The sequence below is a fragment of the Camelus dromedarius genome, chromosome 4 (genome assembly GCF_036321535.1).
Source record: "Camelus dromedarius isolate mCamDro1 chromosome 4, mCamDro1.pat, whole genome shotgun sequence".
NCBI classification, from domain to species: Eukaryota; Metazoa; Chordata; class Mammalia; order Artiodactyla; family Camelidae; genus Camelus; species Camelus dromedarius.
Window position 1 is genome coordinate 37055324 of NC_087439.1, and position 17240 is coordinate 37072563.

The window sequence follows — 17240 nt, forward strand, 5'->3', positions numbered from 1 at the left end:
TTTCTAAAAAGGCAGCATAATCTCTTCAGAATGATTGAACCATATATAGTATATAATGAGATTATTGAATTCATGCCTTTGTAAAATGTATAGACAAGTTATTAAAGTGGAAGTCATTTTTATGACTTTTTAAAAAGTACAGAATTAAATGTAGTACTTCTGGAGCTAATGAATTTAGGGAGGAAAATACTGATTTTTTTTTCTTAAATCACTCAGGTTGAATTCTTTTGGGTCCAAATTGCAAAGGTTTAATTTTTTTCTCCATAGTTTTTGGAGGTGTTATATTTATGCAAGAAGACAGTGATATCATTGGATAAGATTATTATATTTATCTGCTCCCAGTTTCTATATGATAAATATATGATTTCTACATGGCTAATAATGATTATATGACATTAAAAAAAATCGTATCCTTAAGCTTATAATTTTTGATGTAGGGGGAGAAAGACACCCCCCCCCCCTTTAAAGGCTTAAAATTATGTTTGACTTTTAAGTAAAAATGAATCTCTTATACTGATTCTCTCAATAGATCCATTTGCAACATTTAAACTACTGTATTTCTTTCTGCATTGTTTCTAGTTTATTAACCTTGCAAGAACTCTTCAGGCACATATGGAAGATCTCGAAAGTAGGTGGAATTTCCCCTTCCCAGACTTGTTGAATTTACTTTTGCAAATTAAACCCACAGAGCAAAACCTAAGTATATATATTCTTTCTACCAAATTAAAGCTTCATTTATAGGCTTAATAATACCAAAATAATTGATTTGGGAAAATGGGTTGGGCAACTGACATTAGTTTTTTAAGAGCATGTATTTTAAAATTGTATTAATTTTAATGTATAGAAGGATGTTATATTAACCATCAATATTTTCCTTTTGTTTAAAATAAAAACATATATTTGATCACCTTAATTTTAACACTTTTAATCAAGAAAAAGACATGTTTAACTACTAATCCAAACCCACCTCTTAATTGGTTAGATTTTTTGTTTTGTATATGAAACTTTGTTATTTAGCTTTGTTAGATCATGAAAGGTGTTCCCGGGTTTATATATAGTTCTAGGAAATAGGGGTGAACGAGTCCTAATTCTGAGTCCCTAACAGAAGCCATAGTTTTTTTGTTTTTGTTTTTGTTTTTTTGTTTTTTTTTTGCTCCTTGTTCAGGTCCTCATGGACCTTTAATAGGCAGCCAGCTCGGCCAGCAGCTCCAATCTCTTAAGATCACGTTCCAGCATTAGGACTTCTGCCTGGGCTCCTTTGTGAAGGCACTTAATGCCCAAATCTTTACAGGCATCTGCACAGCTTACCCTCTTCTCAAAGTCCTACAACCTCCAGGGTGCTTCATACCAGGTGGGCACAGATATTGGTGGCTCTGGAACAGTTCCTGGGAATCCAAGATTACCCTACCTATTGTGCTTTTTCACCCAAAGCAACTAGCTCCCCATGATCAGATTCCAGTATGCTCTTTGAAGTGTTTTTAAATATGTATTCTCCAGTTGATTATCTCCAGTACTCAATCTTCAAAATACTTGGAGTGTTATCTGTAGTGTGTATCACATTTTTATTTTTAAAGAAAGCTCAGCATCATTTGAAGATTTGAGAAGGACTTAATCCTCGTAAGAACCTTTTAATTCCTTGAATATTCTTAGACATGGATTTTTGTCATTAAGTTTGTACTATTTTTAACTTTTAAAGGGATTCGAGGTACAACTAGATAATGCATTTTTGTGTGGAAATAATATATAAAAGAGTCAAATGGTATAATAAAGCCTAAATGGAAATTCATTTAATGTAAATCTTTTTTTCCTTCAAACCTTCTTAGTTTAGATACCTCATGTTGGCTAATACAAGGATCTTTCTCTCTTTTGTAAATTATGATTTATACTTTGTCAGATGTGATGATAGTAATTTGTTGCAGTATACATTTTCCCCAGATTGCTTTTTTTTTTAATTAATGTTCTGATTTAGAATTTAGTTTTCTAAACATATAGGAGTGTCTACTCCCAACATGTGAATGAAAGGAGAAAAATAGAGTTAAAATATATATCTAAACTCAACTGAGAGGGAAAGATGAGGGTGCCACAAATTTAACTCTTCAATACCAGAGTATTAATATATTTTGAAAATAGGTTCTAACTGGATTTTCTTCTGTAGAGTTAATCCAGTTGAAAACATGAGAAATTCTCTGAAAAACTGTTCTATTTTTTAGTTTGACATTTCTCTGTGATACAGCATAAAACTTAAGCATAGAATTTACTCATCATGAACTAAGTATATGCTTGATATCATTTATTTAAAATGGATTTAAAATTTCTGCGAGATAACAGACTGAAGTATGGACACTGAAGTCTCATCTGTACTTGTTGCATAATTTTCTTGTTGATTCCTTTGCTGAGTGCTCTTAAATTGACCGGTATTAAATACAAGAGTATACATTTAACCTTTCTGCCCTTGATAGTAGGAGAAATACTGGTTAGATGTTTTTAAACTCTTTGAGTTGCTGATGACTCTAAATTGAGGTCAGAAATGTTGCAAGAGTGGTATGTTTCTGACAACGTGAAGGCACAGGAATAATCTCAACAAAAGGTTTTTACTAAATCAAGTTATTTTAATAGACTATGTCTGTAGAAAGCTTTTTTGACTAGAGCTTTTTCTTGGCATTGTGTAGACATAGCTTTGATGTAAATTGCAAGAACACCCATAATCTATTATTCTGTGTACATTTTTAAAATTTTTCATTGGATACATCAAACATGCAGTGGTAATAAGCCAGATTCTACTCAAGTGTGTGAGAGCACGGGCTTTAAGTTCACTTTTTCTCATGTATATCATTAGCTACTATGAACACAGATTGATCTTAGAAACTTTTTAAATGTTCTTGAACCACATTTTAAAATGTTTTCATTTTAATAAAAACTAACATAACAGAAAGGTGTGGATGGGCATCACCCACAGTCAAACCACCCCAACCCCGTCATGATAACCTATCATTTTGACCGAACAGTATACTAAATTGGGATTTTTATTTTACAAGTCATTGCTGTTCTGGCTTCATATTTACACTTCCATTCTTCATCCCCCTTAAAATCATTCTTGATCATCCTATTTTCTTTCAACAGCTTCAGAGGATGATTCTGAAGAAGATGGAGACCATAACAGAACATTTGATATTGCCTAACTTCATATAAGACAAATGGATGATCTGTGAACAAGTGTTTATTAAAACTGGCAATTAAGTATGAATTTAATTTTGTGGGGGAATGCCTATTGAATACCTTTATTGTCTATCTATAGATAATGAATATATATATATACACACATGTATGCATGTATATATATAATGAATATATATGTACACACATGTATGCATGTATATATATATTCATTCTCAAGTATTGCTGAATTAAAATTCTGCTGGCTTATTAACATGGCCAGTGAGTCTAATGTTTATAAACAGGTAATCAAAAGTATTTTTCTTTTAGCTGAATTGAGAAAATGTTATCCTTGTTTTAAATATCTAAGCAATGCTGCAGCCATTTTTTGTGTTCTGATTACCGTAGTCATATTTATGAAAAAAGGTTGACGTTTTAGTCTGTTAGTGAAAAAAGTGGGACAAAATATGCTTTCAGAATAAATTGCCAAATGGCACCTAATTATTTTTCTTTTTAAAATGCCTTAAGTTGCAGTCTCATTTTCATGATCATTTGCTTCCAGTGTTTAAAGAAAGTAAGAGCAGGGAAAAAGTTATGAAGAGCATTATATTAGGTTTCCAAATGTAACTTGAATTCTAAATTCACTTAGCAATAAAATCTAATTTAAAAAATATATAAATATAAAATGTACAAATGATGGGTAAATTTTTGTATTGATTTGCAAAATGCAGATTATATTTGATAGGCCATAGTATGTAGATGTTCCTTTTAGGAATATTACAGCTGTAAATTATATCAGGATTGCCAGTCAAATGCTATTTGATTTGAAAAAAAAATTATTGAAATCTCAAGTTAGTGAAATATTTTTAAATCCCACGTTCAAAGTTTAAAACACTGGTTTTCAATGTTTTTTTAGTGTTGTAACTTCTTTATAGATAAATGTGATATAAATAACCTGTTTGGATCCTGGTCGTTTTTAACTGTTCCTTGGTAATTCTGAGCATTTATTTGATGACTTAATATTTTTCACTACCTTAAGAGAACAGATGAACATTTACCTGTTCACTTAAATAGATTTGCACTGTGGTTATGAGTTATGTACACTTCTATAACACTGTATATTTCCTCTTTCAACACCCTTAGGATACACTTAAAAACACCTTCAGTTGGTTTCAGGTTAAATAGTCTTATGTCATGGCAGCAGACTACTTTTTTGGAACCTAAGTAGAAACTGTAATTTCTCAAATGTGAATCAACAGTTTGCCTACGTTAAGTCAGTTTGTTGGTCTTAATGTAAAACCTTGGCTTGAAATAAAGTGCATACTGATTGATTTACTTTATAGTTTGAAATGTTTCCTTTTAAATTGGTGCTCAAAGAAGTCTTCAGACCTTATAACCAAGAATTTTATTATTTCAAGTCTCATTTAATATGAAATATAAATGTTTCTAAAACATTTGCTTAACGTTTGCTTATTTTTGCATAGCCTTCCTTAAAGCAAAAATACAAAATTTAAGGATGCCAGTATTAATATCTATTCCCTGAGTCTTTAAAGATGCTTTGAATTAGAAACGTACTTTTAATAGAACTCAGTGTAAAAATGTAGTATCTTCTTTTTAACACACAAAGTGTTTTCTTTAAAATTTTTAAGTAAAAATCTAAATGGTAGAAAACATTCCATTGGTGTGCAGTTTATTTATAGTTTTGTTATATTAATTAAATGACAGGTACACAATGGCTTGAGCTTTATAGAATTCTCGTAATTCCTTAGTACCACTTAGTATTTCAGTATTCTGTTAGCTTCTCATACCCTGTAAATGTGGATTAGAGGGAGTAAGAAGTATCTTTCATTGGTTATCGCTTTTAAATTCTAAACAAAAGAGACCATACACTTACTCAAATTCCTAAGAATTTAAGGATGCAAAATCCTGAGAAAATGTAGTTAAAAGTAATGGTAGCTAAAAGCAATGATAGTAGTAATAGCTGCCAAACATACGTTGTCAAGATGTTTGAAGAAAAGTTTTATACATTCTGAATGTAAACAGACATGCTTGTGTTATTGTTAATATTAAAACTAAATACAGACTTGAATGAGCCAGTTATCTGTTGACCACCAAATAGATAAAAGCCTATTCCAAATGTTCACATACATAAAGAAAATTAAGATTTAGTACTGTGTTACCAGGGGCCTTTAAGGACTTGTTTGAAAATGAAATCAAACATGGAAAATTAAATCGGTTTAAAACAGCCATTTTGGGAGAGCTACTACCATTATGTAGAAGTGATGGAAATGAACTGAAGAAAATAGTTGTATGGAAGTGGAGACTCTAGAACAGCATTGTCCAATAAAACCTCCTATGGTAATAGAAATAGTATGTAATTTATATTGTCCAAAATAGTAGCTACTAACTGCATGTGATTTGAGCATTTGAAATATGGCTTCAGTTGAGGAACTGAACTTCAATTTATTTAAATAGCCGCATGTGGCTAGTGGCTGCTGTATTGGATATTGTAGAGATCTGTGACAACTAGAGAAAGTTTTAAGGAACAAGTCAGTCTTAGTTCTTAAGAGGATTGGTAGAACTTGGAAAAGCAGGAAGGAATTCTGGTCTAATGTTCACGACTGGTAGCACTACTAACAGCCAATCAGTAGTAGACATCTCAGTCAATACACAAAATCTTAAAGCTTTTCAGAGTATAATTATGTGATGACACCCAGTATAAAATTTGTTCTTTTACTGTCACATAACCACAGTCATCACTTTGTTATTCATGTCTCATTAACAAAACTGCCACTAATTGTAATGAGGGATATTTCTGATTCATGGTGACCAATAGAAAGAGATGGTGCAAGCTAGGACTTTGTTGCCATTGGTCAAGCTTGAAAGACGGCTCTCTCTCTCCATAAGAAAACTTCCCATAAGATGACTTAGTGGGGTATGATTTACAGTAGAGGGATTACTTTCCTTGAGTCTTCAAGTTTCTAAGTATAGTAAATACAATTTCATGTGAAGTCTTATCTTTTCTAATACTGTTTTTAAGTTGTACAAGTTGCTAAAGAAAGAAATCCTCTCAGGATAAGGATTTTTTCCATTTTAAATTTTTTTTCATTTTCATTTTTTACCCCTAAAACAATTTTCACCATTGCCTGAAAATGTACATCTACTGAAAACTGAGCATCATCACTACAGTAATATGTAGTTTTTCTTTGCAGCTTTTGCTTACAGTTTTCATATCACTGATAAAGTTCATTGAGGCTTGAGGAGCATGAGACATCTTATATAGGAGCAGGTAAAGTGGCAGGAGAAAAATCCTTGAAGGGCACGGGCACTATGATCCAACACTTACACCCACATTGTCGACTTCCTCCACACCTTCCTGGTATGGCTGTAATCTTTTTTGTTTCAAAAAATGTATTAAACGTTACTGAAATTCTGACTAGTTGTGATCAGTGCTAAATACTATTTGTGGTCCAAAACAGTGTTCTGAAAGTACTGAAACTGTATAGTTATGTGGCATATGGGATGTTAAAATCTGTACAGTTTCTACATCTGAATCATGAAGGAAGATAGAAGTAGTATTGGATTTATCAGAGTTACTGTCATTAGTATTATCTAAATGTAGAGGATCTATTTTAAGATCAGGTTTTTTCTTCATATCTTATTGATAAACGGTCATAGAAATTGCTAAAGACCTAGCAGTGGTTGCTAAAATTATAGTGGTAAGTAGAATCTTTTCTTCATATTTTTTATTTTATTTTTAATTATGCTATAAACTAAGGTCATTCAACTAAGTGGGAAGGAAGATAGAGGAGGCAAGACACATAGACTGGGTTTTTATTTTTACCTGCTTTACTACTTGGGCTTTAAGCTTTCCTTCATTCAAATGAAAGGTGCATTTGGGGAGGTGGTTAAAACCATTAAATTATATCTAATATTTTTCCTTTCTTCAAAACTTTGTTCTTATAATGATCCTAAAAATTTTGTCACAATCAGTGATTACATGACAATCAATGAATGTTACTAGAATAGGGTAATATAAAAACTAATTTTCATTGCCAGGTTTTATATTAAATCTTGCACAGGAATCACAGTCAAGGTATTAGATGTCTTAATATGAGATTTCCAAAATTTTAGTCAAATTGAACAGCATATTCATTTTCCTCTGCAACTACCAAAACACAGTCGTCATCATAAGGTGACTGGGGTGCAGTTGAAAAAACTGTGGTGAAACCAGAATCCAGATTTCTTCTGTACAGGAACCAAACGATTGCTCCCAAGACTGTCAAAATTACTGTGCTAGCAATCACCAAAGCTGATACTAAAATGTGGTTATCTGAAAAGGAAAAGACAAAAGAAAATAAGGGAAAACAGGTGGTGCTTTGCTTGGTTTTCTTTAAAAGTTGTTGAATTTCCTCCTATAGAAGAGTGAGAATTTAACTCTCCTGTATACATGTGAACCCATAAACACTCCTTTCCTTCTCTTCTGTCATAGTTATAGCAAGCCCCAAACAAAGTATTCATGATACACATAGCTAACAAAGAACTCATCCAAATCTTTAAAAACCAAAAAATAACAATAAGAAAATCAAATACAAAATAAGGGCAAAAGAGTTGAAGAGACATTTCATAAGAGAAGATATCCAAGTGGCTTATAAATGTGTAAAGGTACTCAGCATCTGTTTTCATCAGGGAAATTAAAATTACAGTAAGATCACTACACACCCATCTGATGGCTAAAATTGACGGGACCATCATGGGATGCGTGTACAGCAAAAGGAACTTGTGTACACTGTCAGAGGAAATGTAACATGGTTCAACCGCTGTGAAATACTTGAGTATTTCTAGTAATACTAAACATTAGCTACCCTTTGGCCCTGTAATTTCACTTTTGGAATTTCACTCAAGGAAAATGAGAATATAGGTCCAAAAAAGAAGTATGAGAATGTTCACGTGCAGCTCTTAGCACATTCATGCCAGACTAGTAATCAAATAGCCATAAAAAGGAGAATGAAATTATGGTATGTTTATAAAAATACTATGCAGAAATAGAAAAGTACAATACATGTATGTACAACATTGATGAATCTTAAAAAAAAAAAAAAAATCTTGATTGAAAGAAGCCAGCCAGTAGAGTTACATTCCTGTGAAACTCAGGAACAAACAACTCCAACCTATGGTAATAGAAATCAACAGTGGCTACTGTGGGGTGGATGGTGGCAGGGTGGACATTTTTGGGGAAGGGGCATGAGGGAATTTTGTGGTGTGATAGAAATGTTCCATATCTTGATTTGAGTGTTGGTTACATAGGTATATACACAGGCACCATCGAGGTGTACATTTAACATTGTGCATTTTACCCTGTTAATTATATATCAAAAATAACAGGTTAAAAATACCATCCAATTTTCATAACAGGCATTTATACATTTCTTTTGGGAATGCAGAATGGTACAATTTCTCTGAAACTGTTAGTATTGATCAAAGTTACATATTCATGTTCAATCCAGCAGTTACATTTCAGGGAGTCTAATCTACAGATAAACGTGTGTTTGTGCAAGGTGATTCATTCCTTATAGCATCGTTTATAATAGGAAATGTTTGGGAACAACCCAGCAGAATTCTAGAACTGGTAAATAACTATATGTCCATAAAGTGGAAGAGTAGGCAGTTGTAAAAAAGAATGAGGGTTTATATATAGTTAATGATATGGAGAGATATCTAGACTGTATTAGTAAATAAGTCATGTATGTTAATTTGCTTATATTGGCAAAAAATGTTCATTTCATACATAACTTGCAGATGTATTTAAAATGCCAAGTCTTATTACTAAACTAAGATCTTTCCATGCTCTTAACAAAAGTTGTTCTACTTTACAGTGTTACATAATTCATTTTTAAAGGGGTCTTTAGTACTACTTTAATACACTAGAATCAGTGTATTTTTACTTGTGGGAAATTTTTAACAGAAGACCATTACTTACCTGATAAATATTTCTTTTCATATGGGACTAAAATACAAAAGAAAATCAAAATTAAAATGTAAGTATGCTTTATTCTAAGACTGCCTTTAAACACTTTCAAAGTAGTTAAAAATGAACCCTTTAATAGCTTAAAATTACTTATATTTCTTTTGCTTAGTCATATGTCTGTATTACTCAAAAAAGATGTAAAGGTCTAAAAATGCATTAGTTCGGATGGTGGAAAAACAATCAGGGAACTTAAGAAAAAGACAGTGTGATGCAGAGAGGGAAATAAGATTTTGGTTGGAAAGTCTGTAGAAAACTACAATTAAAGTATACAGCTGTGACCTTACCTCATTGGTACAGATTTGCTCACTATTTCTGATATTTTGAAGTTATAGTTTAATTAAAAATTTGGTTTCTGTAATGGTGCCCTGCGGCACAGTATATTAAAAGAACCAACTTAAAAAAAAATCCAACAAATACTGGAAGGTGAATGCTACTACCATAAAACTGACTGATTAATCTAAAACCCCGCTGAGACAGGTTAAAAAAAACAAAAACAAAAACCAACTGTAATTCCAGATGTAAAGAAAGGAAATAAAGATGTATAGTTGTATAGTTTTGGTTTACAGTCGAAACAGAAAAGATGTTAAGGATGCAATGTGGAGAATGACTGTTTCTGTCATGTTTCAAGCATCCCAAAATAATATTTTGAAATTCTAAGTGTCTTTAATGAGAAAACAGTTCTTTGTAAAACATAAAAGAACAAACTAATGTTTAACAGTAACATAAAAATACTGTGGGACAGGATAAATTTGTTCATTAGAAAGCACTGTGATGCATAAAAAGAAAACTTACATTTTAATCCAAAATAAATTATAAACTATTATGCAGATTTTCTTTGCCTAACCAGGATGTTCTTGTACTGAATCAGATTCTTTGTAAACATTAGAATTCTGGAATCAGCCATGAATAGTCTTCACCACTTCCACTGATTAATCAAATCACATGCAAAGAGACTGGTAATTCCTTTGAACAACAGGAAAATTTTTTGACTTACTGTAATCTCTAAGAATAAGCAGATAAAATAAAAGTATACCTGGTTCACATGATCTAGTCCTACATCTGAGATGTAACAGAAGTACATATTTGACTTCCAAGAGTTTCTTGGGAGCAAACCAACCTAATAGGAAGTCTTACTTCCTCTATGTATTGAGGCACGTATCTCAATTATTTTAAAACCAGCCCTACTTTCCCCACCCATTAGAACGGAAAAAAAGGCCTTCAGTTATACTTACTAGCTGCTTTACAAAGGGTTCCCTCCACAGAAGAAACTTCACAGTTTCCTTTTTTCCATTCACCTGTCTTGGTGTGCAAAAACGCACAGGTGTCAACTAGATCCTCGCCATCTTCTTGGTTTGACCACTTATTAAATGTCATATTTGATTTATCAAACCACTTGAAACTGGCATCTGTCAGTTAAGGAATATTTTCAACATTATGACAGCATAAAAAGATGTTAGAATGTCAAAGGGTTTAAAGGTGTCCTAAGGTATGTCTTGTCTGAACTTTTATAGGGTTTAAATTAGAAAGTGGAATATATCCTGTGTACAGGCAAGTAAAAGATAATGGTTCAAGAGGTTCTGAAGAAGATCCCATTTTTGTAAAAAAAAAAAAAAGTATATATATGTATATATAATTTTCATGGAGAAATAGCCAAGGCAATAGTTCAGATACTCATGGTAACCTTAGTAACTTCATTTCATTTTGAAAATAATTATATATATACTTTATATTTTCTACACTGACAAGTACATTTACATAACATTACCTTGACAGCTGTCTATCCTATTAATTGTTGACACATACCGACTTTATTACCCTACCATATTACAAAGTACTGAGTCTAGAATTACATTTTAATTCAGACAAAAGAATCAACTAACTGATACATTGAGCTGCTCTTGGAAAATCTGTGGTATATGGGTGCATACTGAAAATATAATACCTGGAGACCACAAAGAAACATCACCTTGAACTAGAGAATTGAAGAACCTAAAAGAAAGTCATCAGTTTTACTAAGATTAAGGGAAAAAAAGTGGTATCTCACAGATAAATATCACTTACCATCTGTGTCAAAAAACATGCCTAATAGGATCTCATCTGGACTTTTCCATTGCTTTTTCAAAGTATCCAGTATAAAAGCATTTTCTTCTTCATTATGTATGCTTATCATGTCTGCTCCTGAAATTATTTTAGGGAGAATAAATCAGCATGTTCCCAGAATCAGTGAAAATCACATGAGGTATATATAAATTATACATTATTATAATACATGTATTACACTTTTACATGTTAAAAAAATTAGCTTGAAAATATCATGCACATTTCTAAAGAATATACTCATGAGAAAAGTAACATGATAAACTGAACAGAGTCACACTTCCTATTTCATTCACCTAAGGTTGGTAATCTCATAACGTGGAAACAAAACATCATGGGGAGGCTTGCGCAGTAAAACACTATCCATCTCTCCACTTTTCACTACCCCTTCCTCCAGCAGTCATGACCCCTCCCGCCCTCAGTTGAAGTAGCTCTGACCACACCCTGGATAGCTGAAAAGTACTAATAAGGCAACTTGCCAGAACAGTACCAAGACCTAGTCAAGTTCAAGTAATAAGCAGTCTCTGACCTGCCTCATTTAACTGGCTGCCATGCGCCTGCTGCCTGAAGCGTATGCCTTCCCAAATTTCTCTCTGGTCATCCTTAGAAAACTCCTTGTTAGGGAAAGTGATAAAGGAGGTCCTTCTTCCTTGTTCTCAATGGATAGTTGATTTTTTCCTAGGATTTTCACCTGGTTCAAGAGTAAACAGCAGCAGCCACATATATTTTATGTCTCACATTAACATTTTTTATCCTTTCAACCTATAAGCTACATAGCACCCTATAAAATGAGGTAACTTCACTTTTCCAGGATAATTTAATCTTGTTTCTTAACCCAACAAAGATCTTGCAAAGCAGAAAGTCATGCTACTCTCTTAATTCCACTTAGGAGAAAACGCTAATAGACTTAGTTTCTCTCATGATATTGTATGGTTTTTTTCTTTTTTTGTAAGTAAAAATGAATGATGACATCACAGCTTATAGCAACCAGAAACCTGGTGGGGAAGGTACATCCAACCCGTGGGAAAAATACATCCTTTCATCTGTATTCAGCTGGGGAGGAATACAACACCAAAATGTTCTTAAGGAACATGACCCTCCACTCTCAGTAATTTTAGAAGTCAACAATTCTAATTGTGAAGGAGAAATTGTTGATCCTACACATTTTTAAAGTTATCTTGGGAGTTTGGGTACTGCAGTTAATTCAAATAATACATGGAGAGATGAGGAAGCCTTTCGTACTATTAAATTACATTATTCTAAAATTATCCTGACTTAACAGACTCCTGAAAACTTCAGAATGTTGTCTTAGATCATTGTCTCTCCAACTTTAGTCCGCATCAGAATCACCCAGGGGTGCGGGGCTTGTTAAAATAGTGCTGGGCCCTGAGTGTCTGATTTAGTAGGAGTAAGATGGGGCCGAGAATTTAAATTCCTAACCAGTTCCCAGGTGGCACTGATGCTGCTGATCCAGGGAACACACACTGAGAATTACAGGAAACTTAAATAGGCTGTTGCAAGACATCACCCTAAAATCGGTAATTTTTAGGTAATCAACATAAATGGAGAAGAGAAAGAGCTATCAGGTCATGAAGTAAGAAAAATTTGTACTAGGTGATTATTTTACATCTAATTTTTTTTTGTTTGTTAATGGAGGTACTGGGGATTGAACCCAGGCTTTATGTGTGCAAACTCTACCACTGAGCTATATCCCCCAACCCCACTTTTACATCTTTTAAAAGAGGCTTAAAAAAATAAATTTAACCACAGGGGAGAAGAAAACTATAGGGCCTAAAACCTCCCCCAAACATACCATATTGTTAAACAAGAGAATCACAAACTGGGCAGACTAAAGCTCTATTATAAAAATAATAGGCAAACACCTGAACAGAAGGAAAAAAAATAGTCTCCAACTGTTAAAAAGGCAATTCACACAGATACAGAGAACAAACTAGTGCTTACCAGTGGGGAGAGGGAAGGGGGAAGAGGTAATATAAGCACAGGGCATTAAAAGATGCAATTATGTAAAAAATAAGCTACAGGATATACTGTACAACACAGGGAATATACCCAATATTTTATAGTAACCAAAAATGGAATGTAACCTTTAAAGATTGTGAATCAGTATACTGTACACTTGTAACTTACATAATATTGTACATCAAGAATACAATTTAAAAAAGCAGTTCACACACAAAAGGAAAGGAAATATAACACAAGAAATATGTGAAAAGTGCAATCTCACTGGTAAAGAAATGAAAAAGCAAGCAGAGTTTCAGACGTGCAAACAGTGCTGGCTTTGGGTGTAGAAAAATAGGAACTTAAAAGTGGTTGGTTGGAGTAAAAATTAGTAAAACCTTTTTGGAGACAATTTGGCAAGATGTAGGGAAAGCCCTAAAAAAATGTCCTTATTCTTTGATCCAGCAATCTGAACAATTTATGCTAAGGCAGTCACTGGCTCTGTGCTCAAAAGGGGACAATCATTAATGTTCATCACATTTATGCACTGGAAGATTGAAAATAATTTAATGACCAATATTGGAAGATTAAATCAATTATCACATATCTATTTAGAGGAATAGTGTACAGTAATCAGGAAATATGCATCCTATCTGTACTGCCACAGAAAAATATTTTTAAGGGAAAATGCAGATTACAGAACAGTGCCTAATATGAACCCTCTCTCTATATATCAAGCATTTATTAAAATATATTTGCCTGGTGGGGAGGAAGTCTAGAAGGACACTTGCCAAAATGATAACACTGATTACATTTCCTCAGCATGGTACAATTTAGGGTAATTTTGTTTTTAAAAGAGTTGCATATGTTTTTCTACATAGTGATCATGCACTAACTGTGTAAGAAAGAACTTTTAAAAGAAAAGAAAAAAATAAGACTGACCTTTAAAATACTTAATATTTTAATTAATCCAAAGTTAGGATTCAGCAAGGTTCTTTCAGTCATAGGTCCATTTTTAAAAATTCTATGATGATTTTCTTATCAGTTCCAGCTGCTATCACTTCCTGTCTGTTAAATGTCATATAGACCTTTGATCTGTTTTACTCTAGTACTTGTACTTATTTGTGAAATGTAACCAAAATGTCATTTTAGAAAAATCCTCAAGGGAAGTATTTAACCAGGTTATAGTTTAGGCTTAAGTGTTCAGAGATGAGGTTTTCATTCTATTCTGACCTTGTGGCAGCCAACAGAACTTTAATGATTTTTAACATTGCAATTTAAGTAACTACCGTGTAAACTTAAATTACTATGTAAGGCAAGTAAGACACACTTTCATTTTGTTTAACAAATGACAGCATAAGTCCCTGAAGAACACATGTGCTCAAGCAAATTTTTTTACAATGAATTACCAGTGATGCTATGTGCTGAAATGTAATTCGGCCCTTTATGTTCTTTTTATGCTTAGTGACCCAGCTCATACATAGATCACAAAAAGGAAAGGTTGAAAATGTTTGTTTGTTCTCTTATAATCATACTATCAAAATCAAAGGTAAATGTTGCAAAATAAAAAATTTTCGCCTCTCACAATTATTTTCCTAAATAAACAATGACAGTACCCAAAATAAGGACATGTAACATCAAGTAAATTGGCACAAAGCACCGGGAATATTTCTAAATCTAGCTCTCTGCAGCCCGAAGGATAAGTCACTTATTTTCTATACCCCTAATTATAGGTTTAAGATAGGACTTTGTATAGCTGTGAAGATTTTATAAATCCAAATGTAAATATCCTAGTCTTCCTTATGCTCTTCCTTCTTCATAAATAGTAAACACTAAGTGCATGTCCACTTACTGTTCCAAAACAAAACATTACCCTAGCCAAAAAATGTAACAGTATTATTAACTAATTTTAGCTAATTTTCTGACTCATCAATGAAATTTCTGGGTATTTCCAGAGTGGAAGCAAATGTAGAGGATTATCAAATAAACTGTGAGTTTATCAGAAATGTATGAGAAATTTTAAAAAATCAAATCAGTAAGACAAGACTGAATTTATAAATTTTTAACTGGGGAAAAAGGACATATTTTTCTTTAGACACAAGGCAAACTTTATACGCAGATTTGTATACAGTAATTTAAAATTCCTAAATGGCTACCCTGCTTAAACAAGGAGGACTTCAAAACAAGTAATCAAAAATCAGGCTTCAAAATTCTGGATTTTTTTCCATTTTGTTTTGCTTCATTTGCTACAGAAAAATAGCAAATACAACTAACTCCAGTTCAGTTACAGAGGAAGTCAGTCAAAAGTATTAACTATGCCTCTGTACAGTATGTATTTCCTTAACTGCTTAAGTATTATAGCTGGACAGTAAAATTTGACCTTGTGGTTCATATAAGCTATTAAGAGTATAGGAACATGTCTTTTCTTGGCTCTGAGCATCAAATATAGTTTGTTTACTGAAATCTGTATTTATGTCTAAGTGTACCTGATATAAATTTTTTTTTAAAGAGAAAACAGTTGTGGGGGAAACACTTTAGAAAATCTTGTAAGACCAGCAAAATTCCCATTATTCAGTTTCCTTGAAGTGAAACCATACTGGCATGTTGGAAATGTCTTGTTTTCAAAGAGCCAATGTTCAACACCATTGAGCAAGTAAGGAAAACAATAAACGTATTGAGTATTACATGGCACTTCCTAGGATTTAAAAATCCTATCCTTACATTTATTCCTTCTATAATAGGTGAATATGATTTTAATTAAAGCATCCTAATGCAATTTGATATTCTTCCAAAATGTTACACTGGTGAGTTGTCAGAAATTTTTTTTTTTTTTAGGTAAAGGGAATTTTTACAATGCAGGTGTTTATATATGTTTAAGACAAAATGTAATGAAATGATCAAGAGTCTGTTTTTTTCTTTTGGATCTCACACAGTAATAAAAAGCACTTTTAAATAATCATGGACTCTTATCGTCAAAGACGTCAGTTGAAAAAGATGCTAGCTCACACCACAGTCTTCATTTGAGCTGACGAGTATCACAATTAGAGGCTTAACAACAAGGATGCACTCTGAGACAAACAGCCAAAGATTGAAAGAGCACCCAAGCACATCTTTTTAAAAATCACATTTTTATTTAAAATATTTCACAATGTGAATATATAAATATCCTTCCCAGGACTACTGAGCGTATCATGTAGCAAACAGCCTTTTCCTCATTTTTATTTAATGGTATACTTCTTTACCACAGTCTCACATGACAGTCCCATGTAATCTGACTTCTGCCCACATGGCATGCCTGAGACAGTACTTTCAGGGCAGAAGAGCAGTGATTCAGAATGCTGCTCCTACAATCAGACAGGCCCTGGTTTGAATCCTGGCTCTGCCAATTATTTCCTGTGTGACCCTGAACAAGTAACTGAACTAGTTTTATTCTCTGGATAAAACGAGGCTAATAATAAACTATCTGATAGGTTTGCTATAATAATTAATGCCAGTTAAAGTACACTGTGTGCTTAAGAACAGTGCCTGACACAGAGCACTCACATTAAATAGACACTGCTGGTGCTAAGGTTCTGTCACAAGCATTTGGGAGGTACTGTCCAACAACTCTCTTCTACCTCAAAGGTTTACCCCAATTTCACTGCCTGTGGCTTGTGTATTATAGAGTAAAAGTCCACTTATTATAAGGACCAAGGTAAATGTGAGATATGACAAAACAATGTTTAAAAGAAATTAGTGAATACTCTTCAGTGATCTGTGAAAAAACAAAAAAGAATAAGCTCCTTACCATGGGCAGTACACTGATTTCTGACATCCTCTATGCTTTCTGCTTTGATGGCTTCTTGAAGAAAAATGTAACAACTGTCTTGGAACTGAACCCAGGTGGAAGAAGGGCAGTCTGTGGGAAAAGAGAAATACTGTTAGACAACTTGAGAATGAGAACTTCAAGAATTCCTAAAGGTAATGATATTAGATATTAAATTTTCACAAGAAAAAAAGAATG

The 17240-nt window shown here is 33.0% G+C and overlaps 2 protein-coding genes across 11 annotated transcripts in view; one reads left to right on the top strand and one right to left on the bottom strand.

The window, feature by feature from the left end:
* The window catches only part of MARCHF7 (membrane associated ring-CH-type finger 7), a 46705-nt gene extending 42217 nt beyond the window's left edge, over window positions 1–4488 (top strand). For 3 of the 9 annotated variants that reach the window (XM_031451519.2, XM_064484839.1, XM_064484835.1), the window contains exon 9: window positions 580–4488. In XM_031451519.2, the coding sequence (XP_031307379.1) occupies window positions 580–741 (162 nt within the window). In that variant the 3' untranslated portion in view covers window positions 742–4488. The remainder of the gene's footprint in view (window positions 1–579) is intronic. The other 6 variants (XR_010380591.1, XM_064484837.1, XR_010380592.1 and 3 more) reach the window with 4 other exon arrangements.
* Window positions 4489–6971: 2483 nt separating this feature from the next.
* Window positions 6972–17240, bottom strand: part of LY75 (lymphocyte antigen 75) — a 104366-nt gene continuing 94097 nt past the window's right edge. For both annotated transcript variants that reach the window (XM_031451515.2, XM_031451514.2), the window contains 5 exons: window positions 17025–17135; window positions 11243–11359; window positions 10414–10587; window positions 9134–9160; window positions 6972–7486 (listed from right to left, as the gene is read on the bottom strand). In XM_031451515.2, the coding sequence (XP_031307375.1) occupies window positions 7284–7486; window positions 9134–9160; window positions 10414–10587; window positions 11243–11359; window positions 17025–17135 (632 nt within the window). In that variant the 3' untranslated portion in view covers window positions 6972–7283. The remainder of the gene's footprint in view (window positions 7487–9133; window positions 9161–10413; window positions 10588–11242; window positions 11360–17024; window positions 17136–17240) is intronic.